This window comes from Gopherus flavomarginatus, chromosome 2, assembly GCF_025201925.1.
Source record: "Gopherus flavomarginatus isolate rGopFla2 chromosome 2, rGopFla2.mat.asm, whole genome shotgun sequence".
Taxonomy (NCBI): Eukaryota; Metazoa; Chordata; order Testudines; family Testudinidae; genus Gopherus; species Gopherus flavomarginatus.
The window spans coordinates 227,712,630-227,738,861 of record NC_066618.1 but is presented as its reverse complement, the minus strand read 5'-3'; the positions used below and the strand labels follow the sequence as shown (position 1 = coordinate 227,738,861).

Here is a 26,232-nt window from a genome sequence, read left to right as displayed (position 1 = left end):
TCAGCTAATCCATTAGTGGATGGATGATATGGTGCTGAAGTGATGTGGTGTATCCCATTTGCCTTCATAAACTTTAGAAACTCATGAGAGACTAACTGTGGTCCGTTGGGCAAATATAGTGCCCATCTCTAAAAAGGGAAATAAAAGCAACCCAGGAAACTACAGACCAGTTAGTTTAACTTCTGTGCCAGGGAAGATAATGGAGCAGGTAATTAAAGAAATCATCTGCAAACACTTGTAAGGTGGTAAGGTGATAGGGAATAGCCAGCATGGATTTGTAAAGAACAAATCGTGTCAAACTAATCTGATAGCATTCTTTGATAGGATAACGAGCCTTGTGGATAAGGGAGAAGCGGTGGATGTGATATACCTAGACTTTAGTAAGGCATTTGATGCGGTCTCGCATGATATTCTTATAGATAAACTAGGAAAGTACAATTTAGATGGGGCTACTATAAGGTGGGTGCATAACTGGCTGGATAACCGTACTCAGAGAGTAGTTATTAATGGCTCCCAATCCTGCTGGAAAGGTATAACAAGTGGGGTTCCGCAGGGGTCTGTTTTGGGACCGGCTCTGTTCAATATCTTCATCAACGGTTTAGATATTGGCATAGAAAGTACGCTTATTAAGTTTGCAGATGATACCAAACTGGGAGGGATTGCAACTGCTTTGGAGGACAGGGTCAAAATTCAAAATGATCTGGACAAATTGGAGAAATGGTCTGAGATAAACAGGATGAAGTTCAATAAAGATAAATGCAAAGTGCTCCACTTGGGAAGGAACAATCAGTTTCACACATACAGAATGGGAATAGACTGTCTAGGAAGGAGTATGGCAGAAAGAGATCTAGGGGTCATAGTAGACCACAAGCTTAATATGAGTCAACAGTGTGATACTGTTGCAAAAAAAGCAAACGTGATTCTGGGATGCATTAACAGGTCTGTTGTAAACAAGACACGAGAAGTCATTCTTCCGCTTTACTCTGCGCTGGTTAGGCCTCAACTGGAGTATTGTGTCCAGTTCTGGGCACCGCATTTCAAGAAAGATGTGGAGAAATTGGAGAGGGTCCAGAGAAGAGCAACAAGAATGATTAAAGGTCTTGAGAACATGACCTATGAAGGAAGGCTGAAGGAATTGGGTTTGTTTAGTTTGGAAAAGAGAAGACTGAGAGGGGACATGAGAGCAGTTTTCAGGTATCTAAAAGGGTGTCATCAGGAGGAGGGAGAAAACTTGTTCACCTTAGCCTCCAATGATAGAACAAGAAGCAATGGGCTTAAACTGCAGCAAGGGAGATTTAGGTTGGACATTAGGAAAAAGTTCCTAACTGTCAGGGTAGTTAAACACTGGAATAGATTGCCTAGGGAAGTTGTGGAATCTCCATCTCTGGAGGTATTTAAGAGTAAGTTAGATAAATGTCTATTAGGGATGGTCTAGACAGTATTTGGTCCTGCCATGAGGGCAGGGGACTGGACTCGATGACCTCTCGAGGTTCCTTCCAGTCCTAGAGTCTATGAGTCTGAGTCACTCACAAGTTGTTCTGGCAGACCGAAATGGCTAAAGAGTTCTCGTAGTTTTTGGATAGTACTCTGCAGTAGTGGACTGCATTATAGATACTTCTGGCCATTTGGAATGGGCATCTACCACCACGAAGAACATGCTTCCTTCAAGGGGGCCAGCGAAGTCAACGTGAATACGTTGCCACTGCTTTTCAGGCCAGTCTCATGGATGTAGGGGTGCCCACTGGGGTGCATTCCTCACACCCTGACATGACATACAAGCTCTTGCCTTCTCTTCAATAGCACTGTCCAACCCATGCCACCAAAAATAGCTTCATGCAATTTCCTTCATGCGCACTATTCCACAGTGACCAGAATGGAGCTGTTCTAACATCTGTGATCTCAGTGGTGGTGGGATGATGACACGTCTCCCCCACAACAAACAACCAGATTGGATTGATAACTCCGTCCTCCTGGACATGTAGGTAACAAGATCAGGTGAGACCAGAGAGGTTTGCCAAGATGTTCCATGCATCACCAGGTCCATAACTTGGGACAATATTGGGTCAACTCAAGTTGCGTTCTTTACCTGAATAGCGGTGATAAGTGTGTTCTCTACTTGTCTAAGTAAAAGATTTCCTTCTTGGCAATATCTTGACGGTTGACGTGCCAACGGCAGCCTTGAGAGACCGTCTGCATTGCCGTGCAGAGTGGATTTCCTATATTTGATTTCATGTGTGTGCGCAGAAAGCAACAATGCCCACCGTTGCATATGACTAGCAGCTAATGGAGGAATGCCTGTATGGGGTCCAAAAACTGAAGTCAGGGGTCAATGGTCAGTGAGAGGAGTAAACTTCCGTCCGAACAGGTACTGATGAAACTTCTGAATTCCAAGAACGATTCCCAATGCCTCACGTTTGATTTGGGCATAGTTAGTTTCCGCTTTGCTTAGAGTGTGTGTGAAGCAAAAGCAATAGGTCTCTCTTCTCCCGAAGGCATAATGTGTGAGATGCTCCCACTCCATAAAGGGATGCATCGCAGGCCAACTGTAGGGGTAAGGATGGATCAAAGTGCATCAGAACTTCAGAATTTAGCAATGAATCCTTAGTTTAGTTAAATGCAACATCACAGGCTTCAGTCCACTTCCAGGCCTTGTTCTGCCCAAGGAGTTCATGAAGTGGTTTTAGCAGTGTGGCTAACTGTGGAATAAACTTTCCATAATAGTTCAATAGTCCTAGAAATGAGCGAAGCTGGCTAACATTTCAAGGAGGGGGAGCCTCCACAATAGCCTTAACCTTGGCAGGGGCCTTATGAAGACTTGTAGCATCAATGATGTTGTGATGGAGTAGGGACTGTCTGTGTGGGGGATGGGAGAGCCAGGGATTACTTTAGGTAAGGGTCAAGTGCTTAGCCTGTAACCTGAGCCAGGGAGCAAGGAGAAGGGTCAACACCTTTCCCTGTGGACAAGGTGGACAAAGGAAGGGGCCGGCAGTAGGGGAGTTAAGTCAGTTTCGGTTTTGGGCTGGGTGGGGGGAATTCATGGTATCCTAAGCTGGGATCCAAGCACCCTGAACCCCCAGAAGGACTCGATTGAGGGGTCCTGACTGTGCCAACAAGCTGTGCTGTAACCTGCATTCTTGTTGTCCAATAAATCTTCTGTTTTACTGGCTGGCTGAGAGTCACTGTGGGCCCCAGGAAGAGGGGTGCAGGACCGGACTCCCCCACACTCCGTGACAACTGGTGGCAGCAGCGGGAGATACTGCACCCTGTGGACGGCGCTTCCTGTGGTAAGTGACTGGGGAGCAGTAAAACGAAGGGGTGATTAACCCCTGGGAGTGTGTGCCCAGTGAGAAGGACATTGCAGTAACAGGGTCCCTTGGGGGATTGCAGTGAGCGGTCCCAGGGGCAGAAGAGTCTGCAGTTTGACCCCGGCAGAGAGGTGATGACCTCAAGAAGGGCTGGTGCACTAGGGGTCTCCTTGGAAACCGTGGGGAGCAGTGAGCACCCTGGCCTGTGAGTGGCCAGCAGAAAGATGTATGCCAAGCAGTGCAAGTGCAACCTGGTGGAGCTGTGCAAGCAGAGGAGGCTCACCAAAAACCTGTTGATTGCCCAGCTGGAGAAGGGAGACCACTTGAATGAACGGAGCCCTGTCTCTGAGGGAAGCAGCCTGGCAGATGCAGCACAGGCACCAGTGTCTGTCCCCGCTGGGAGTGGTCAGCCGGCGGCTGAGGGCTTCCCGAGACCCCCCATTCCTATGCCTAGGGGAAGGGCGAGGAGGAGCCCAGTGAATACCGAGGGCACTGTGACCCCCCAGGCCAGCAGGGGATCCTCCCAGCGAAGCTCACCCCCCAGCAGGGGATCGTCCCGGCCACGCTCGGCATCCGTGGAACGGATGCGGCTGGAATATGACAGGGAGCTGAGACGGGAAGAGCTCGAGTTAAGGAGGCAAGAACTGAAGGAGCGGAAGAAACAGCATAAACATGAGCTGGAACAGGCCTGGCTGACGAGCCGTGGGGCCCTGGCTGCGGTGAGTGAGGGGGGACCCAAGCCTACAAAGAGCTTTGATAAGTGCTTGCTGGCCCGGCATAAGGAGGGGGAGGACATAGATACCTTCCTGACGGCCTTTGAAAATGCCTGCGAGCTGCACAGGGTTGACCCTGCAAACAGGATCTCATTTCTCACCCCCTTACTGGACTCCATAGCCGAATGAAAGGGGCGGAGGCAGGGGACTACGAACTGTTCAAACAGGCCCTGCTCCATGAGTTTGGGCTGACTCCTGAGATGTACCGGAAGAGGTTCCGGAGTCAGCGTAAAACCCGTGAGGTCACATACCTACAACTGGTCAACCGGGCGCAGTGGTATGCCCGCAAGTGGACAGCTGGGGCCCAAACTAAAGATGACCTGCTTGACCTATTTATACTGGAGCACCTGTACGAGCAGTGCCCATCTGACCTGAGGCTGTGGTTGATGGACCAGAATCTGGAGAACCCTCAGGACAGCTGGCCAACCAGTTTGTGGACAGTCGGGCAGGCGATAACAGGGAGGAGTCTCGAAGGAGCAGGCCTGCCTCAATACAGAGAGTGTGTCACTATGGGACCTCCCAGCGGGGGCCTATGGAGAACCCCCACCAAAGGGGAACATCCAGCATCAGGTCCATCCGACCCACTCAAGGGGACCCACGAGACATGGGCTGCTATCACTGTGGCCAACGAGGCCACATATAGGCCCAGTGCCACAAGCTCAGGGACAGACCGAACAGACCCAACCCGCAAAGGGTTGACTGGGTAAAGACCCAGTCAGATGAGGGGCAACATTCCCAGGAAAGGGGGTCTGGCAGCGTACCACCGGTGAAGGAGGGAGGAGGTCCCCAGGTCAGCTCCTCTGGGGGGCTGGATGCTCCAGGCTCTGAGTTTTTGGTTTACAGGATGAGCGCAGGGCTGCCCCTCCGGAGAGAGTGCCTGGTTTCCCTGGAGGTAAATGGGAGGAAGGTCATTGGGTACTGGGACACGGGCGCAGAGGTGACGCTGGCCCAGCCCGGGGTGGTGGCCTCAGATCGGATGGTGCCTGACACCCACCTGACCCTGATGGGCGTGGGCGGGACCCCATTCAAGGTGCCCGTGGCGAGGGTACACCTGAAGTGGGCCAAGGAGGGCCCCAAGGACATGGAGGTACACCCACATTTGCCCACGGAGGTGTTAATGGGGGGAGACCTCGAGGACTGGCCAAGTAATGCCTGGGGTACCCTGGTCTGACTCGTAGTCAGAGTCAGCGAAAGGCACTGCGCCCCGACAACAGGTAAGGTACTCTGCCCGAGGCGCAGGACTCTAACCTGGTGGGGAGGGAATGCCCAGGGACATGGCTCAGAGAGGCTGCGGCCTCAGACCCAGCCAGCAAGAGAGAGCAGGTCCCCTTCCCTGTCCCAGCTGCTGAGTTCCAGGACGAGTTGCAGAAAGATCCCTCCTTGCGGAAGCCCAGGGACCGGGCTGACCTCAGTGCGGTACAGACCATGAGGAGAGGTTGCAAGGAGAGGTTCCTGTGGGAGAAGGGGTTCCTATACCGAGAATGGGCTCCCCCCAGGGAAGTAGAGGCATGGGGGATCAGGAGGCAGCTGGTGGTGCCCCAAAGGTTTTGCCACAAGCTACTGTGCCTGGCCCATGACATCCCTCTCGCAGGGCACCAGGGAATCCGGCGCACCAGGCAGAGGCTGCTACAGAACTTTTACTGGCCTGGGGTCTTTACCCATGTCTGACAGTACTGCCAATCCTGTGATCCCTGCCAGAGAGTGGGGAAGGCCCAGGACAAGGGGAAAGCAGCTTTGAGGCCTTTACCCATCATAGAAGAGCCTTTACAGAAGGTGGCCATGGACATAGTGGGACCTCTCAGCAAGACGACCCAGTCGGCGAAAAATACATTCTGGTGGTGGTAGATTTCACCACTCGCTACCCGGAGGCGGTGGCCTTGTCCTCTATCGAAGCAGACATCGTGGCAGATGCGCTGCTGACCATTTTCAGCTGGGTGGTATTCCCCAAGGAAGTCTTAACGGACCAGAGGTCCAACTTCATGTCGGCCCTGCTCTGGTCCTTATGGCAGAAATGTGGGGTCCGGCACAACTGGGCCTCAGCGTATTACCCTTAGTCCAACGGGATGGTGGAAAGGTTCAACGGGACGCTAAAAATGATGCTAAAAACATTTATGAACCAGCACCCGCAGGACTGGGACTAGTACTTACCTCACCTGCTGTTCGCGTACAGGGAGGTACCCCAGGAATCTACTGGGTTTTCGCCTTTTGAACTGTTGTATGGAAGGCGGGTAAGGGGACCCCTAGACCTGCTGAGAGATGAATGTGAGGGGAAGGCCACTTCTGATGGCGAGTCGGTGGTGCAGTATGTCCTGACCTTCCGGGAAAGACTTGCCAAGCTCATGGGCCTGGCCAGGGAGAATCTAGCCCAAGCCCAGAGGAAGCAGAAGGTCTGGTATGACCACACGGCACGGGCCCGCGCCTTTGCCACCGGCGATCAGGTGATGGTTCTCATCCCACGTGAGGAAAAACAAACTCCAGGCTGCCTGGGAAGGGCCTTTCAAGGTTATCAAGCAACTAAATGAGGTAAACTATGTGGTGGAGCTGTCTAAACGGGCTCATCACCGCCGAGTGTACCATGTGAATATGATGAAGCCATACTATGACAGGGGGAATGTGGTGTTGGCCATGTGTGGACATTGGGAGGAGCAGAGAGATGACCCTTTAGTGGATCTATTCCCTGGGACAAAAGCTGATTCCCCCCTGGAGGCAATTCCCCTCTCTGATCAGCTGACCCCGGCCCAGCACGCTAAGATCAGAGGGGTGCTGCATCTATACTGAGAGCTGTTTTCCAATCAGCCTGGACACACTAATTTGACTGTCCACTGGGTGGAGACCGGGTCACATCCCCCTATAAGATGCTCCCCGTTTCGGGTCACCGGGAAAACTGCCCAAGACCTAGAAAGAGAGGTCAGGGACATGCTGGCTTTGGGGGTGATCCAGCAGTCTTCCAGCCCTTGGGCCTCGCCAGTGGTACTGGTCCCCAGGAAGGACGGGTCGGTCCAGTTCGGTGTGGACTATCGAAAGCTCAGTGCCATCACCGTATCTGATGCCTTCCCCATGCCCAGGCCTGACGAGCTCCTAGACAAGCTGGGAGGCGCTTGGTACTTCACCACCATGGATCTTACAAAGGGCTACTGGCAAGTGCCACTGGACGCAGATGCCAGGCTGAAATCGGCCTTTATCACCCCTCTGGGGCTCTACGAGTTTCTGACCCTGCCCTTCAGCCTCAAGGGAGTGCCGGCCACCTTCCAGCGCCTGGTGGATCAGCTACTGAGATGGGATGGAGAGTTTTGCCGTGGCGTATATTGACGACATCTGCATCTTTAGCCAGACCTGGGAGGCCCACGTGTCCCAGGTTAAACAAGTGCTGGACCAACTCAGAGAGGCTGGGATAACTGTAAAGGCTGAGAAGTGCAAGATGAGGATGTCTGAAGTATCTTACCTGGGCCATTGGGTGGGGAGCGGCTGCCTAAAGCCGGAACCAGCCAAGGTGGAGGTGATCAGAGACTGGCCTGCCCCCCAAACCAAAAAGCAGGTCCAGGCCTTTATTGGGATGGTGGGGTACTATCGAAGTTTTGTGCCCCACTTTAGCACCATAGCCACCCCCATCACTGAGCTGTGCAAGAAGGGGAAGCCAGACAAGGTGGTCTGGACCGAGCAGTGCCAGCAGGCTCTCCAGGCACTGAAGGAGGCTCTGGTTAGTGGCCCAGTTCTGGCAAACCCAGACTTTGACAAGCCCTTTATGGTGTTCACCCATGCCTCAGACACGGGACTGGGGGCGGTGTTAATGCAGGAGGATGAAAAGGGGGAGAGACACCTCATCGTGTACCTGAGCAAGAAGTTGCTACCCCGGGAGCAGAACTACGCGGCCATCGAGAAGGAATGCCTGGCCATGGTGTGGGCCCTTAAGAAACTAGAGCCATATCTGTTTGGGCGACACTTCACCATGTACACCGACCACTCTTCCCTGACCTGGCTGCACCAGATGAAAGGAGCCAACGCCAAGCTCCTGAGGTGGAGCCTGCTCCTGCAGGACTATGACATGGACGTGGTCCATGTGAAGGGAAGTGCCAACCTGATAGCGGACACGTTGTCCCGGAGAGGGGGCCCTGAACTTCTCCAGGTCACTGGGCAGAGCGACCCCACTCAGTTCAGTCTCGAAGGGGAGAGAGATGTGATGGAGTAGGGGCTGTCTGTGTGAGGGATGGGAGAGCCGGGGATTACTTTAGGTGAGGGACAAGTGCTCAGCCTGTAACCTGAGCCAGGGAGGAGGGTCAACACCTTTGCACGGGAAGGTGGACAAAGGAAGGGGCCGGCGGTAGGGGAGTTAAGTCAGTTTCAGTTTTGGGCTGGGTGGGGGGAATTCAGGGTGTCCTAAGCTAGGATCCAAGCACCCTGAACCCCCAGAAGGACCCGATTGAGAGGTCCTGACTGTGCCAACAAGCTGTGCTGTAACCTGCATTCCTGTTGTCCAATAAACCTTCTGTTTTACTGGCTGGCTGAGACTCACTGTGGGCCCCAGGAAGAGGGGTGCAGGACCAGACTCCCCCACACTCCATGACAACTGTGTCCCAAATATTCAACAGAGGGCTGGAAGAATTCACACTTGTCCTTGCGGACTTGCAGTCCATACTCTTCCAGTCTTTGTAGGGTAGCCTCTAAATTCCTGAGGTGATCCTCCTCATTCCTTCCAGTGACAAGGATATCATCCAGATAGCACTGGACTCTTGGCAAACCACACAAGTTCTGGTTCATAGCCCTCTGGAACAGGGCGGGAGCAGATGTTATTCCGAAGGGTAGGCGACAGTATCGATAAAGTCACTTATGCATCACAATAGTCAACAGCTCTTGGGACTTTTCATCAACGTGCATCTGTAAATATGCTTGACTCAGATCAATCTTACTGAACTTTTGTCCCCCAGCCAGGCCTGCGAAGAAGTCATCGATGTGGGGAAGCGGGTATTGCTCTGCACATAACACTGGGTTGACAGTGATTTTAAGATCACCACAAATCCGGAGGGAGCCATTTTTCTTCACTATTGGAACAATAGGAGTTGCCCACGGGCTATGGGTAACTGATATTAGGACTCCATTTGTGACCAGGCGCTCCAGGTCCGCTTCAACTTTTGGCCTGATGGCATACGGCACGGTTCTGGCTTTCAGATATTTTGGTTGACTGTCAAGTTTAATGTTAAATGTCACAGTGATTCCCTTCATACTTCCCAGATCCTCTCCAAAAACAACAGAATGTTTCGTTGGTATAGTGGTCAGACCAGTTTCTTCTTTAGTCACTCGGTGCACTTCTGCCCAATTCAGCTGGATCTTCCTAAGCCAAGACCTACCCATTAAGGCTGGGTAATTATCTCTCACCACAAATAGTGGCAATTTAGCAGCCTGTCCATTGAGCTCCACCTTAACATCAGTAGTGCCCAACATGAGCACAGCTTCTCCCGTATATGTCTTCAGCACTGTTTTTGTTGCTTTAAGTGGAAGATGCTGTAGCTGTTCTTTATACACAGTGTCTGAGATCAGTGAGACGGCTGCACCGGTGTCCAGTTCCATGTGTATAGGTTTGCTGTCCAACAAAGGGGTTACCCAATATTCATGTGAGCCCACTGCCAAAGACAAAACGTGGAGTGGCTCTTCTTCTTGTGAGGAGGTATCTCCTTGGTCATCCTGGGTCTGCTCTAGGGTATGCAGATTTCCCTTTTTGGTCGGTCAGACCACAGGCCTTTTTTTCTTTTGTTTACATGCACACTCAATGTGTCCCTTTTTGCCACAGTATCGACACACTAGGTCTTTACACCAGCATTCTGATGCATGGTGACCTGGCTTACCATAGCGGTAACATTCCTGACTCCCCACAGTTTTGTGGGTAGGTTCTTGTGACACCTTATGCACCCTAGGGGATGCATTGATGGATTGTACCTTCTTTGTAGCCAGTTCCATGGAGACAGCAGTATCAATGGCCTTCTGTAAGGTAAGCTGAGCCTCTGTCAATAGGCGCTTCCGTATAGCTTCACTGTGCAGGCCCCACACTAACCTGTCACGTACGGCCTCATTTAATACCTCCTTAAATTCAATGTTCTGCCAGCTTTCTCAAAGTTGCTACAAATTGTACAAATGTTTCATCTCCTTTCTGGTCTCTTCTGTGGAACCTGTATCTTTCAGCAATTACCCGTGGTTTGGGATTAAAATGGGACCCCAGGATTTTCACAATGTCACTGTAAGATTTGGTCTCTGGCTTAACAGGGTGTAGTACGCTGTGTAGCAGGGAGTAGGTCTTAGCCCTTACACTTAAGAATATTGGCACCTTCTTTGCTTCTGTAATGTCATTTGCAATAACAAAAAGCTCAAAACGCTCAGTATATACAGGCCATTGCACTATAGTCTCCTCAAAAGGTTCCAGTGGCCCTGTAAGTGTAGCCATGGTTTTAGTTTCAGTTTCACAGTCAATGCAAACAAGCCAGTTCTCATCCCCTTCCAGCAGCAAACAAGGTTTGTTTGTTTGTACCTTAACTTCTACTTCCTTCTGTTGCTGGGGCAGCACAGAGATCCCACGCTCGTCATCACGTTGTTATATTCTTGGGTGCAGCAACTTTAGGAAGAAATCACTGGAGACACAGAGCTGTAAACCTTGGAGCAGCCATTTATTGCTACCACAGAACTAACCAATGGCCAGCGAAATAGGCTGGGCTATCCCCTAATAATCTGACTCAGTTGCCATAGCAATACAAGCAGCAAAGAATCCTGTGGCATCTTATAGACTAACAGACGTTTTGGAGCATGAGCTTTCATGGGTGAATACGAAATGACATGCATCTGACGAAGTGGGTATTCACCCACGAAAGCTCATGCTCCAAAACATCTGTTAGTCTATAAGGTGCCACAGGATTCTTTGCTGCTTTTACAGATCCAGACTAACAGGGCTACCCCTCTGATACATAGCAGCACAAGATTCTATTACCATGACAACCAAATACACAACAGTTTTCAGCCAGCCTCCAAATCTGGCTGTCATTGCACAGGTTATTTATGACATCTTCTTTACAATTACTTTCAAAAAGAGGCCAAAAGGATATAGAATGGGCTTAATCTGCAAGAAGGGAGATTTAAGTTAGATATTAGGAAAAATTTTGTATCTGTAAGGATAGTTAAGCTCTGGAATAGGATTCCAAGGGAGGTTCGTGGAGTTCCCATCATTGGAAGCTTTTAAAAACAAGTTGGACAAATACCAATCAATTAGGTTTACTTTGTCCTCCCACAGTGCAGGGAGCTGGACTTAATGATTACTCAATGTCCCTTCTAGCCCCACATTTCTATGATTCTATGATAGCACTGTATCAGTGTTTGGTAGTAGGTCTACAGGTGAAAAAACAATCTTTCTCTCCAAAATCTATATTTTAGCCATTGAGGGCCTGATCACTGAAGTCAGTGGAAGTCTTTTAATTGATTTCAATGCACTTTAGATCAGGAAATTTGTTGGTGGTGATGTAGGGTATATTTCCATCAGCTTTTCCTTTTCTCCGTCAACTTCAATGGTGGAGAATCATGTCTACTTTTCAAATAATGGCAACTTGTTTTACCATTCCTTCCTTTGTTACAAAGTCACTGTCAATATCCAATCTAATCTCTCTGCATCTGTATAGCATTGATTGCCATGACATTTAAGATTTGTACTTAGATTTAAAAACAACGGTGAAGCTACCAGCAGTTAGCCAGTACCTATGTTTAGAATGATGTGATAGAATATGATTCTGATAAAAAGATATAAAGAAACATATTAGACACTTCAGAAACTTTGAAAAGGAACAGTGTTGGAGACTTTTAATTCTTTATACTGCTTACTCCAATATGATCAGAACTAATGCTAGCAAAGTGCCAAATATCTGAAGAACAAGGGCTTTCTTTTTTATCTTTCTACAATACAAGGAGGAAATTTAAATCAGTTTTCACTTTGGAGAAGATGCTGCCTCTCCATTATAACCTCACTCAGTAACAGAGTTGCCTTTTTTTTAAGAAAATGGGAAAAACAGATTCCATCATGCACAATCATAAGTATCATAGCTCATCAACATAGTTTGAACCGTGGCCCTTCAGATCCCCAGTACAGACCTGTAGTACCTGCGCTAACAGACTAAGTGGTATCCTTTATGAAAGCCAGCCACTATGTTGTGTGGTAATCACAGACTTTGCCAGTGGGTTACACAACTATTTGCTAGATTGCAGTAGAATGTTGGAGCTCACGAATCATGGAGTTTATTCCTACCTTTGGGAATATGATGTACACTGATTAAAGCAGAGAGTACATGACAGCCAAGCATATTGAGTTTGTATTCTGAGAGTCACTGTGGCTGAATGTATAAGATTTGGATCTGCCATCTGATAGTTAGAGACCTGGGTTCTAGTCGGTACCGTGGCTTTGGGCAACCTCTTAGTAATGTTATTGTAAGGTGGGGAAATGACACTTGATTCCTTTCCGGGGTAGGCCATTGCTTAGACCTCTCCATGACTCGATCTCACTTCTCGTGTGTGGTAGTGGGAGGTGACCACCTTTGCCATGTAGTCCCAACCTCTCTCTCTCCCTCCGTCCAAGGACCCTGTGGAGGGCACTCTGCCGGGCTGTAATCTGTGGAAGGGGAGGGGCTAGGGGAGTAGCTCCACATTGTTTGGAAATATAGCCAGGGAGAATCGCACATCATTCTCCCCAGGAGTCCCACAGACAGTTGCAGAATGTCTGCAGGTTGAGGAGGGGCTCCATGAGTCATTCCACTGAGGAGCCTGCTTCCCCAACCAAAGGAAGAAAGTGAGGTAATTTCCTCTCTCATCACCATCTTCTGTTCATTTTTGCCAAAGGAAGGGCAATTTGACAAAGCAAAGGGTATGAACATGGCCACATTCAAGATTTAGGAAACGTGTTCACAAGTACATTTTCCAACTAGCTGCATGTTTATTATTGCTGATTCTTTGGGTTAAGTGTGGCTCCTTACTGCACCCTGACTACAAGAGAGATGGAAGCATCCCCCTGCAAAGGAAGTTTCTGGGACAGATAGGTAGCTCCTGAGGGAAGGGAAGGAGCCCTGCCCCCAGTTCAGTACATGCCTAACTTTGAACACATAAGTCGTCTCAGTGGGACAACTGCATCCTTAAAAATGTAGGCCTGAGCTTAAGGTTTAATAGGAAACCTTGCTGAATTTGAGCCCTGTGAGCATTCAAACCTGGGGGAAGGCCAGAATTAATTTTCTGTTAATAAAACATGTCCCATGAGAGGTGGCTTTTTCACTGTACTATATATGGGGATCTTTTGTTCAGACCTGTGGGCGGTGGTATTCCACCAGCCTTTCTTACACGTTTTTATAGATTTTGAAACAACTGAAACTCAAATATTAAGTTAACTGCAAATATATGGAGATTCCTATCTCCAGGGGTTTTACAGTTATTTGAAATATGACATAGACAGATTTGCAAATTTGTTTTCCTTTTGTAGAAAGACCTTATTTATTTTGAACAGGAATATGTTAGATAATGGATAAACCTCTGTTGAAGGAAAGGAGAAAATTAAATAGTATTTCATCATGAAAGAAACACATTGATACATATTTTAATGCCATCTTCAGCAAACAGAAACAGATGAGGGGGGATTACAGTTTAAATTGATTGAGAGTGTTCATATGAGAACGTCATCTTCTCATTTGCCTCTTCTTTTCCAGCTTTTCCTTTTTATGCAACGTTTGTTTTCTCAGTAGGGCATCCTCTCAAGGGCTAAGACAACAGTGTTGCAATAAGAAATATGATGTAGAAAAGAATAACAGGGTGATGTGGTTCAGAATCAGCTAGATGAGAGGGTTCAATGAAATTTAGAACATGATATTTAAGTAGAAAGAATTCAGATGCACACTGTAGAAAATGGCAAAAGACCATTCTTTTGCCACAAAGAGAGAAAATGCTGTTTTCATGCCTTGAGTGGAAATATGCATGTATTATATAGCTAGAGCCTTAATGTAAACTGGATATGTACATATCCATCTGGGAGCAAATGTAACCCACACTCCTTCTGAGTATAGTGTTCTGTCCCCTCTAGTATCACCACTTAGAGATTAATGAGTCTGCTACAGCCTTAGCTAACAGCCATGTGCCTGAAGCATTAAGGGTCTGAGGCCCTAGGTTTGATCCCACCCATTGATGACCACGGTCTGTCGGTGTTACACAAATACACATGCTCATTCAAAAAGAGTATTTAGTGTCAAACATAGGTACAAATTGCATTACCATATGATGACTGTTGATAGTGAACTAATTCTAAGGGAAACCTTGGTCCCTGCTGTAAAGGCCAAATAAACAGGTTTGGCTCAGACATACTATATGGGAGCTAGAGGGATGAAATCTTCCAAGCTCAGAGGCACAAACACCTATGAGGACAGGCTGCAATTGCTTCTCCAGTTGGCTTACAGCCCCCATCCCTCCACATGGTTTGTTTGCCATTGGATCTGTGCAAGAGGTTTACTCACTGATCATGCCCCTGTCATTGCTCACGCCCACCCACAAAACCTCTTGTGTGCATATGCTGCAAGAGAGAGCTCTGATCCTATTATGATGGATGTGTATAATTACCTAGAGAGAAAACATTACAGCTCTGACCTCTCTTCTTCGCAACCATCTGTACATGAGCGCAGCAAAAGATGTCCTATTGTCTGTTCCTGACCTCTCTCAATATGTGAGAGGATTTTACCCCTGAAGAATGCAGCTACTGAAGAGCTGGGTCATACAATGTATGAAATTAACCTCTTGATTGATATAAAGGACATATTTTTATTTCAATTTGTTGTAATTAACAAACAGCAAAAATCAGCTTCTCAATATTTGTTATCATAAATGAAATACATTTCAAAAATATAATAAAATTTAACAATAGGACAAAGCATAATATCAATAGATAATTCTTTCTGTTTATTTCTTGGTCTTCCATTGTCCTACAGAGTACTCAGACAGATTTTCCACCCTTTTGCACATACAACATGCAGCTGGCAGACATTGATTTAACAGCTCAATATTTTGATAATTGCAGTGATGCAGAAATATGTTTGAAATTTATCAAAACATTACTAAATCCATTTAGCACCTTTTAAAACATGAAAAGAGTTTCATTTTATATAAGGATAAAACTGTTACAATAGATTTCTCATAAACTATGCGTTGCAGTTTTGGATCTAAGCGGTGGACTGCAGAGTTCTGATTTTTGCTGTAATTAAAATCACTAGTGTGGGAGATTCAGCTCAATAGCTGAAGTTATATTTCCATGGGTTTTTTGCTTTTTCTTTAAGAAATGTTGTTCTCTCAAATGACAGTTCTAATTCATTGGAGGATCATCCAGGTAGATCAAACTTCTTTTGCTCAAAAACCACAAACTTAGTTATTACTGAAGTAATTATGGGATGCAAATCTATTTCCTAATCTTGCACTCTGATAACAACCCCTCTTTTTCTGAATGTCATGGTAAAAGTGATATGCAGTAGTTTCACAGCAACTGCACAAACAATTGGATCATATTTGTGAAACCTTGCTACATCTAAATAAAACCACGTTTCTCATGTAAATAAAAAGAAGTTGTCATATGTTTGACTGAAATTAGTATAAAGGTGAAGTTAGATAAACTCTAACTAGAAATAAGGCATACATTATTAACAGTGAGGGTAATATATTTTTGTAAAGAGATTCTCTAGTTCAAACAGGAATTAATTCACGGTAGTCAGGAGATCAGAGAAGATGATCACAACGGTCCCTTTTGGATTTAGAATATATCAATCTATTCATTTCTGTATTATCATCACCCAAAGGCCCTAATCATGATTGGGGTGTTACTGTGCTGGAAGTGTACAACCACAGAAGAGTTGGACCCTACCTGGAGCACTAAGAAGCTAAAAAAATAGTCTTCCAGTATCTCATGATGCACACGCAGTACATGTGTGTTACTGCTGTGTTAAGTTTTTATTGTTCACATTGCTCGAGTCAATTGCCATAGTGTTGGGATGGTGTCGAGAGGAATTTTGTAAGGAGTTACAGCAGGATGGACAGATACATTCAATTGTAAAAAGTCAGAGGTCCTCAATAAAAATCATTTAAAAAAAAGTTTGATACTGTATAACCTGTGAATTAATTTATGCATTTTCATTCTTTTTCAAACTTCAACTTTCCATTTAGAAAAACACTTAAGTGTGACTTGGGGTTTCAAAGATAAATTTATTCTCCAAAGCATAGTCTGCTGTCAAGTTAGTACTTCTATCAACAAAATGAGCAGATTTCAAGGCAAACGTACTGACGTTCCCTTTTTTAAGTATGAACAGCTAATGGGTGCAAAAGGCCTGACAACACTTGGTTGCTGCTATTTTTATTATTAATTTAGAAACACTTGATCTTCAAAGTAGAAGTTATTTATATAAAACAATGTACTTGAAGCAAGGCTTGGGTACAGTACATTTTCATATTATGTAAAATAATGGATGGGGCATATGCTCAAAGCTTAGCGTGGGTTCTTATTAATCAAAAGTGAAGAATAATTCTCCACAGGTAGGAATTATATTTCCTCCTACGTCCACATTCCCTGTGTTTGACTGGAACTGGAATTGTGTAAGCTCAAAGTTGAAAGCCACTGACTTGCCTCCCAGTGATTTGTTTACTGCTACTTACTAACTTTAACTAAACTGTATTATATTTTAATGTTATAGGATCAAATCCCCAAGACCTACATCACTCACTCTCAAGGAAAATGTGTATGAGTTGAAGGAAAACGTTGAGACATAGGTTCCTCCATAAAGTTATTCCTAGCTCATTTAATGAAGGGGATGCAGTGTAATTCCCCCCCACACACACACACACAATCAAGTCTACAGATCCCATCAGGTCTGTAATTGCCTCTGTGCAATCTCTGGAACCAACAGACACTCCCTTTCCTGTCCAACTGAGCCTCATTGTAGGGTACGTCTTCACTACCCACCATATTGGAGGGTAGCAATCGATTGCTCGGGGATTGATATATCGCGTCTCATCTATACACGATATATCGATCCCCGAACGCGCTTATATCGATTCCAGAACTCCACCAACCCGAATGGAGTTGCGGAATCAACAGTGGGAGCCGCAGACGTCGATCCCGCGCCGTGAGGACGGTGAGTAATTCGATCTTAGATACTTCGACTTCAGCTACATTATTCACGTAGCTGAAGTTGCGTATCTAAGATTGATTTTCCCCTGTAGTGTAGACCAGCCCGTAGGTACTTCCTGTGGCCATATCTGCCTTTTGATGGGGTTTCTCCTGCCTGTTCTTGTCTTCTGCCCACATTAAGATTCCAATCACTGAGGGCTGGTCCACACTAGGGGGGGAAATCGATCTTAGATACGCAACTTCAGCTACGTGAATAACGTAGCTGAAGTTGAATATCTAAGATCAGATTATTCACCCGTCCAGACGGCGCGGGATCGATGTTCGCAGCTCTCCGTGTTGTTTCTGGAACTCCGTTGGGGTTGATGGAGTTCCGGAATCGATATAAGCTCGCTCGGGGATCGATATATCGCGTCTAGATTAGACGCGATATATCGATCCCCGAGCAATCGATTTTAACCCGCCGATACGGCGGGTAGTCTGGACGTACCCTGAGAGACTCCCTCAGCCATGTCCAGGAAGGAAGTGATGAGACAGTGCCATGAAGGCAACTGGCTTCTCCATGCCTTTATATACAGGCAGGGTCAGCTACACAAACAGAGGGTCCCTTCTGTAACTAGATTGCCTTGGGATATCCTACACCTCATTTTGTACCTCGTCCTCCCTCAGGCAATATTCCACTAAAGAACAGCTGAAATTTCTGAAATAAGTGCATGCCAATACTGCAGTATGCACTGCTGGGTCTAGGGTGACCAGATGTCCTGATTTTATAGGAACAGGCTCGATTTTGGGGTCTCTTATATAGGCTTCTATTACCTCCTGACCCCCTGTCCCTATTTTTCACACTTACTGTCTGGGTCCTAGCTGGGTCCTATTACAAATGTAGCTCAATCTAGTTGGGGTTTTCTTCAGATAGTCTGTTTTAAAGGTTAGGAGGCTTTCAGACAGTTGATTCAGGACAATATCCTATAGAGGGGTAGCCAGAGAGCTGACCTGAAAGTCATTCATTTATAAGAGAACTAGTTCCCTTGGACCATTTGGGCATGGTTAAGTTAGGAATTGTAACCATGATCTGACACTGTAATGGGATTGGCTATCGTGCATCCACCACAGAATCAGGGCTTTACAGTAAATGGAAAATATATAATTTTTCACTAATTAGTTTGAAAAATATGTACAGAGAGCATTTAGCATGACTTCTCCTTTCTGTGTTAGATTGTAGCAGTGAGTCATTAAAATTAATAGGAGCGAAACATTCAGAATGTGAGGAGAATAGACCTGTGCCTTGGCAGTAAAACTGCACTTTCATTCATCATTTTGCCTCATTTTTTAATGTTTTTTTTTTCTGAAGACTTGGTTTTTCCCTTCCAAATTACACAAACTGTCTTAAGTTAGCTACTGTTACCTTACCACTTAATGAAGGGGCTGCAGTGTAATTTTTAATGGCTTTTCTTTAAATGTTCTGTTGAACTGGCATTTCTGCAAGCGTGACCTAATAACACTGCTTGGACATTTAAGCACAGTGGAGAGAGATTCTGTGCAAGCTGCCTCCAAAACCCATCAGCATCCTTGTTATTCCAATGGTAGGCCTTTTTTTAAAGGAACAGTGACTGCCATTCATGCTAAATTTTCATGGCTTTGTGATGCAAACCAGTGTCTGTCATGAACTAGGACTAGACCATGATACATTTCTTTTGTGACCTCAGGCAGGGTCCCACTCACCCCTTCAAGTTTCCAGAAAGTAGAAGGCTTATTGTGCTATACAGCTTCTTTGCTGGAAGTTCATCATGTATTGATCACTGAGCCAAATTACATCATGGTATAGGTTCCTGGGGAGTGTCAGAGCTGTGAGGGCTGAACAAAGGGCATCAGCTACAATACAAGTGGAAAATAAAATATTTTAATCATCAAGTAGTTTCTGGACTGCAAATGTGTTCTATGCAAAAATAGAAATGCTGATTAAGCCAAGATGAAAGCTTGGTGGTAAGAAAATGAATAAATGCCTGAAGGTTTTTGAAGCTTTAATATATGTCGTTATCAAGAATAATGATTCATTCACCTTAGTTTCCACCTTTTCCTATCCCACCTCTCCCCTCTCCTTTTACAGATAAACAAGCTGGAGGCTCGCCTGAGGCAGGAAGGTTGCATGGATGATGATGGGATTCAGCGGAAGGAAAATGAACACTGGATGAAAGAAGACTGCATTAGCTGTAGCTGTAAGGTATGTGTTGCTGAACGTTTTCTCTGCTATTAAATTCTCTTTTTCCTTTGGTGGTATGCCAGCTGAAGCATCCTGCTATGATGAATTAAGGAAAGTGTGCCTCACAACTCTCTATGGCTTAGTGATAATAGGGAACATAAATCTTCTGGAGAAATTCAGTGAACATTTGCCATAACCACAGCTAAACAAAAGGACAAAATATTTCAGATTGAGTCTAATTTGCACCTCGTCTTAAATGCAAAATGTGCATACCAGAGAAGATATCTGATATTGGTGATACCATTTTGCACTAACTTAATTCTGATACTGAATAAGTGGAAATGACTTACAGAAGGTGTGAGGCAGCGCTAATTGGGTTCTCTCTTTTTGTGAGGGTTAAATTCACTTTTTCACAAATAGGCGCACCAACAGCTTGGTTGCTTCCTTGATGTATAGGTTAGTTTATTTAACACAAACTGTTCCATATCATTCTGAAGCAAATTCAAGTCTCATCGTTCTTCCAACTGAAAAACAGGTGAGTTTTGGCTACACAAAATGGTTCCCACCAATTGGTAGATCTTTGATGTATGGTTCAGCAACAGCCCACCATCAATTTCCTGTCCACGGATAAGGTCACTTCTGCCACCCTCAGAGAAATGCTGAATTCCACTGCATAATCTTTCTTGACTTCACACACTTTAGCTGTGCCATTGATATGCACATAATGCTTCCATGTGCTCAGATCTACAATGGAATGTAGGCCTTATGCCCATTTAAGAGTCACTTACTCCTTCAAGATAACGCTGAAGATGTACACAGGTATTTTTGCATGTTCCTCTGAATAAGACTTAAGTGGGATTCATAGTGCCTATGTACAACATGGGCCACCCTGCAAAGGGTTTAATTTCACTCCAAACTTATATGCAAAACTTCAGCACTTAAATTTTGTGTATTCAATTTTTTGTATCTAATGATTCCAGTTCATAGGCCTTAATCCTGCAAAAGACTTACACACAGAAGGGCCCTGCCTCCAACATGCACCTCTGGTGGTGCCTGTTCCTCGGCTGTTGGTGTCTTAAGGTCTGGGGAGTCCACAATGACAATTCATTTATCCAGCAGCAAGTGTGGATAGCTCAGACCCTTAATATTTCTAAATGCTGGGTCTGCAGCCACATCCCAGCCCACTCTCAAACTGGTGTTCCTGTCCTGGCTACCCATTCAATCCCCCAGACCTCACTGGAGGACCTTGTCCGTTTAACACAATATGGAACAGTAATGACACCTGGGCAGAGGCTACTGGCAGTTCCTTTATCCCACTTGGGGGAGTAATACACCAGGCAAAAAAGCTTCTGAGGTTACAAGCAGTAGTTGAAATAATGGCAAATGAAACCGGAGAAAGTTTAAAAACCCTGGCCAAAGAAACAGGGGCGATCCAACAGGTGGCCCTCCAGAACCGTCAGGCATTGGACATAGTGCTGGCAGCCAAAGGAGGGACCTGTGCTCTCATTGGAAAAGAATGTTGTGTGTTTATACCTGACAATACCAATGAGGTAATAGATCGCGCTAGCCACTTAGAACAAATCGCATATCTTCCCCATGAAGAGCCGAGTTCTTTATGGAAGTGGCTAAGTAACCTGTTCAATTTCTCTGGCATAGGAAACTGGTTGTTTCAGGGAGCCCTAACTATCCTGTTTGGAATCTTTGTGATTTTGTATGCTTTCAGTTAATCTCCTGTTGTATCCAGAATTGTGTCACCCAGGTGACTACCCCAAAACAGAGTGCTAATATGATGATTTTGAATATCACTGATGAACAAAGAGATAAGGAACGGTTAATTTGTGGAACCCAGTAATTGTTGGTCATGGCGTGCGCTTGACCAAAAGGAGGGATTGTGAAAGTAGAATGAATTATATTGTGAAAATAGAAAGGATTAAAGAAATGCTGTCTGTACCTTTAAGCAAAACTGTTGGAATGCTGCAATCCAGGTGTCAGGAATACAGACATTAACATAGAGCAATTGCACTGTTTAAGGGCAATTGGTGAAGTATTAGCCTTAGATCGATAAGAGTTAGTAAGGAAGTAGGATATGCATGCTGTGCCCCAGGTGAATTTTACTGTTTTGCTTTCTTTGTCCCTTTGTCTAATTCCCGCTCTTATATCTATATAAATTAGACTGTTTGGGTCTTGCATGGCCACTCACATTATCTGGGTGTTATTGGCGGAGCGCTGCGCTAATAAAACAGAGTGGTCTGACAAATTGTGAGTCCTGATTCTAACTTTGACAATACACAGGAGCAAATGGGACTACTTCATCTCAATGGGACTACTGCATAAAATTGATAAATCTGCGGGATTGGGGGCATCATTTTTTCCTGGACTTTATCTAATGGAGTTAGATATCATCAGAGTTAGGTGATTCACCTGCTTAGATGTTTTTGAAAATCCCACTAGGCAACTATCTGCATCTTTAGGCACCAAGTACCTTTGAATATCTGGCCCAAAATCTAATATTGACTTAAATATAACCCATATAAACAAATGCTTTTTTACTGTAACAAGGTGGCTGGCGTCTTAAAGGAAATTGAGACCAGTCCTGATCTAGTCCAGGTGTGCTCTAGATTGGCTGTAATGAGGTGGGTAGGGCTGCCCTGGGAGGTATGAATGAGACAGCCCAAAGGCAAGGGAGAGTCCAGAACCTAGAGTCCAAAATGAAGAAAGTGGGAGAGACACCTGGGGAGTCAGAGCTATCTGAGTCAGTCAGGAAAAGGTCAGGTAAGAGCTGCCTGGGAGTGAGAGTTCACCAGGTGAGTGCTGCCAGAGCCAGGAGACTGTAAGTGGTTCCTGAGGGAGGGCAGAAGAGGGATTTGCCAGCTGACTTGCCCAAGCCAGAGAGTCAAAGCTGGGAGCTGACGGCAGGGAGCAGCAGAGGGGCTTACCTGCTAATGTCTTAATGCTGGAAAGGTGGGCCCAGAAGGAGTGAGGGGTGAATGGATGAAATCCCAGAAGACGGGCTATGAGGATTCCTGCTCTTTCCAGTGCGAGATGCTCCAGGCAGGTTTACCCATCACGTGTGATGCGGAAAGCAGGCAGGCGATTGAACAACTGTCACTCTGGAAGAGGGACATTGAGGCAAGGAACTGCTTGTAGGGCCACCACAAAGGGCACCTGGGAGGTGACTGCCCTATGACAGTTATTCAGCAATGTTACGCTATGACTCTTTTATAAAGCTTAGCCTTTTACCATATTACAATTATTTTATACCTTGTAGCAGACTCAATTGTCAAATATAACAGACAATGAAAAAATATTGTGGTTATTAGCATAAGCTAACATTAAAAAATAGTAGAGTGGAACATACATATAGTGACTTTCAGTGAACTTATATATAAAAGTGTTTTATAATGAATCTGAATGTAAATTGAAAATTGTGTGAAAATTGAACCTTTGTGTAGTGCAAGCCATTTAAAAAAAAAAGGCATCTGATTAGACAACTTTGATATGAGTTAGAACTGCTGAACAATTTTTTGGCTGTGAGCATTCTAATTAACCTCCGAAACCTGTCAAATTGGTCTTACAACTAGGAAAATGATCACTTATTTGTGTGCATAAGTACATCATCTAATTTTATACAATTCTGCATGACAGAGACCATCTGCATTCTTTCAGCTACTGTATTTTATATGAAGCAGTGGAAAATTGTAAAAAATATTGAAACTGTGCTGTCCTGTTTATTTTCCATTGGGAAAAAAGGTGCTAATACTTCAACATTACCTTTCAGAATGGCCAAATAACCTGTACTGTGGAGATGTGTCCCTCAGTAGAGTGTTCGACCCCCACAAAGCTGGAAGGAGAAGCTTTCCAGACTGCATAGACAATGGAAACCCTGTAGAATCACCAGGTGATCTTAAACCAGATTCCTCTGACAAGGAGCTACCTTTAGGAACTATCTATTAAGGGACTGTAGTCTTCCAATTCAAAGGTTCTGCCAAGAAGTTACAAGCACTGCTGACTACAATACCTGCACTAAAATGTTTGATGTAAAAACACTAAGGAAACAATCAAGTCACTTTAGGCTTTTCACCATGGTGGGCATTTTCTATAAAGTTATCTTTCAACATTGGTAGATCTAATGTAAGGGTGATCAAAGGCATGAAAGACTCTACTGAATGCCCTTTATATCTTGTACTCTGCCATTGGGAGTTGTTAAATGTTAGCTTCATAAATTCAGTTTTAAATTTGTTCTCCTTCTTCCAAAAGTCAGGAAGGCAAAAAGATTTAAAAGCGTAGGATTTCTTTGAATCTTAGGCCTGGTCTACACTAGGAGGAGGGAAGGGGTCAATTTAAGTTACGCAACTGCAGCTACGTGAATAACGTAGCTGAAGTTGACGTACTTAGAGCTACTTACTGCTGTGTCTTCACTGCGGCAAGTCAACTGCTGAGGCTCCCCCCTTGACTTCACCTGCGCCTCTCACTCCAGTGGTGTACCGGAGTCGACGGGAGAGTGCTCGGCGGGTGATTTATCGCGTCTTCACTAGATGTGATAAATCGACCCCTGCTGGATCGATCACTCCGGAGGTAAGTGTAGACATGCCCTTATAATTCAACCACTGACTGGAAGTTTTCTTTTAAAATTCACACACATTTTAGTAATGAGAAATATTTTAAAAATTGCACTGTTGTAAAGAAAAGAGTTATAGAAAAGAAGTTTGTACTTGACCTGCTGAGTTTTTGTTGTTGTTGTTGTTTTGAATGGTGTAATACTATGAGAAACAGTTTAGTTTCCTTTTGTAAGACTCTATTCTTATTCCATGCTAGCTTTATGGAGCTTGAGTTTTCGCAAAATCAAAATGAAAGAGTAGCATGGCACAATTCTTTGCAATCTCATCATGTTGAGACTCTGATTGGAAATTTAAAGCACACCTCAGGGAGCTTGCCATGTATGCACATGTCTCCAAAAGGGGATAAAGAATGTATAAATGCATTATAATTGTCCAGGAAGTTGTGTGCTCCTTTTCTCATTCTGCATGGCTCTCTCATTGACATCAATAGGATATATAGAAAGAGAAAGAGAGAATCGACTCATCTGTTCAAGTTGCCCACATGTAGAACCTTATGGCAAATTCCTTAGCATTGTGATACTGTGATCATTCATGTGGAAGAGTTGAGGGTTTTTTCCAAGCTGCAATTTTTAAAATAAGGAGAGGCACTTTCAAAACCTGGGTTCAAAGTTGAACCTTCAAAAATGCATGCGCACAAATGTTCATTTTCATGTGCAATTAGCTGACTTAGATGGAAAAGCAGAAGTTGGACATGCATATTTACTTGTATATGTACATTTTTTGCAGACACTGCTTACAACTAGGGCTGTCAAGTGATTAAAAAATTAATCATGATTAATTGCACAATTAATCGCACTGTTAAACAATAATAGAATACCATTTATTTAAATATTTTGGATGTTTTCTACATTTTCAAGTATATTGATTTCAATTACAACACAGAACACAAACTATAAACTACAGCTCACTTTATATTTTGTGACAGATCCAGGCCAGTGGGATACAGGAGTCTGATAGAGGGCATATATACTGGTCACTGGGTGAGTAGTTTTCTGTTCCCTGAGTGACCAGAGCAGGGTCTGCACTAGAGTAATCAGGAACCTGCTAGAAACAATTAAGGCAGACAGGCTGATTAGAACACCTGCAGCCAATCAAGGCAGGCTAATCAGGGCACCTGGGTTAAAAAAGGAGCTCACTCCAGTCAGGGAGGGAGGACCTAGAGGAGAGGAAGTGCATATGAGGAGCTGGGAGCGAGAGACACAAGGAACTGAAAGTGAGAGGGTGTGCTGCTGGAGGACTACGGAGTACAAGCGTTATCAGACACCACAGGAAGGTCCTGTGGTGAGGATAAAGAGGTGTTTGGAGGAGGCCACGGGGGAGGTAGCCCAGGGAGTTATAGCTGTCATGCAGCTATTACAAGAGGCACTATAGACAGCTGCAATCCACAGGGCCCTGGGCTGGAACCCGGAGTAGAGGGTGGGCCCGGGTTTTCCCCAAACCTCCCAACTCCTGATCAGACACAGGAGGAGTTGATTCAGACTGTGGGGAAGATCACTGAGGTGAGCAAATCTGCCAATAAGCGCAGGACCCACTAAGGTAGAGGAGGAACTTTATCACAACTGGTGTCGGGAGTGGGATCTAGTGTGCACAGCGCGGCAGAAGAAGGGTGATTTTATATATATATAAAAAAAAAAGGTAAAGGTTTTTTTTTTCCACCACAATGGATGACTTAGTACGGGCATTGATACAAGCTACAGCAGCCCAGTAAGAGGCTACCCGTGTCCAGGCAGCTGTCCAACAGAAGGCAGTGTGGCTGCAGCAAGAGACTAATCACCTGCTGATGGACCAGGCTTCTCAAGACCGAGCTATGTTGTGAGAACTGGTAAACCAGGTAAAGACCCTTACAGAGCTGAACTGTGGCCATGATAGGACGCAGATCATACGGGCCAGCCATTGGCTGCAGAAAATGACACGGGAGGATGATGTAGAGGCATACCTTCTGGCCTTTGAGAGGACAGCCCTATGGGAGGCCTGGCCTTGAGAACAGTGGTCTGGCATCCTTGCTCCATTCCTGTGTGGGGAGGCCCAGAAGGCTTACTGTGATCTGCCTGAAGAGGCTGCAGCAGACTACCCCCAGCTGAAAGCAGAGATCCTGGCCAGATCTGGGGTAACAACTGCAGTGCGGGCCCAGTGGTATCATGAGTGGAGGTACTAGGAAAATAAAACCCTGCGGTCCCAA

The 26,232-nt window shown here is 45.5% G+C and overlaps 1 protein-coding gene across 1 annotated transcript in view; it reads left to right on the top strand.

The window, feature by feature from the left end:
• The window catches only part of PXDNL (peroxidasin like), a 304,433-nt gene extending 281,045 nt beyond the window's left edge, over positions 1–23,388 (top strand). The window contains 3 exon segments of the mRNA XM_050941930.1: positions 19,342–19,455; positions 23,213–23,288; positions 23,291–23,388. Of these exon segments, the coding sequence (XP_050797887.1) occupies positions 19,342–19,455; positions 23,213–23,288; positions 23,291–23,388 (288 nt within the window).
• Positions 23,389–26,232: the final 2,844 nt, after the last annotated feature.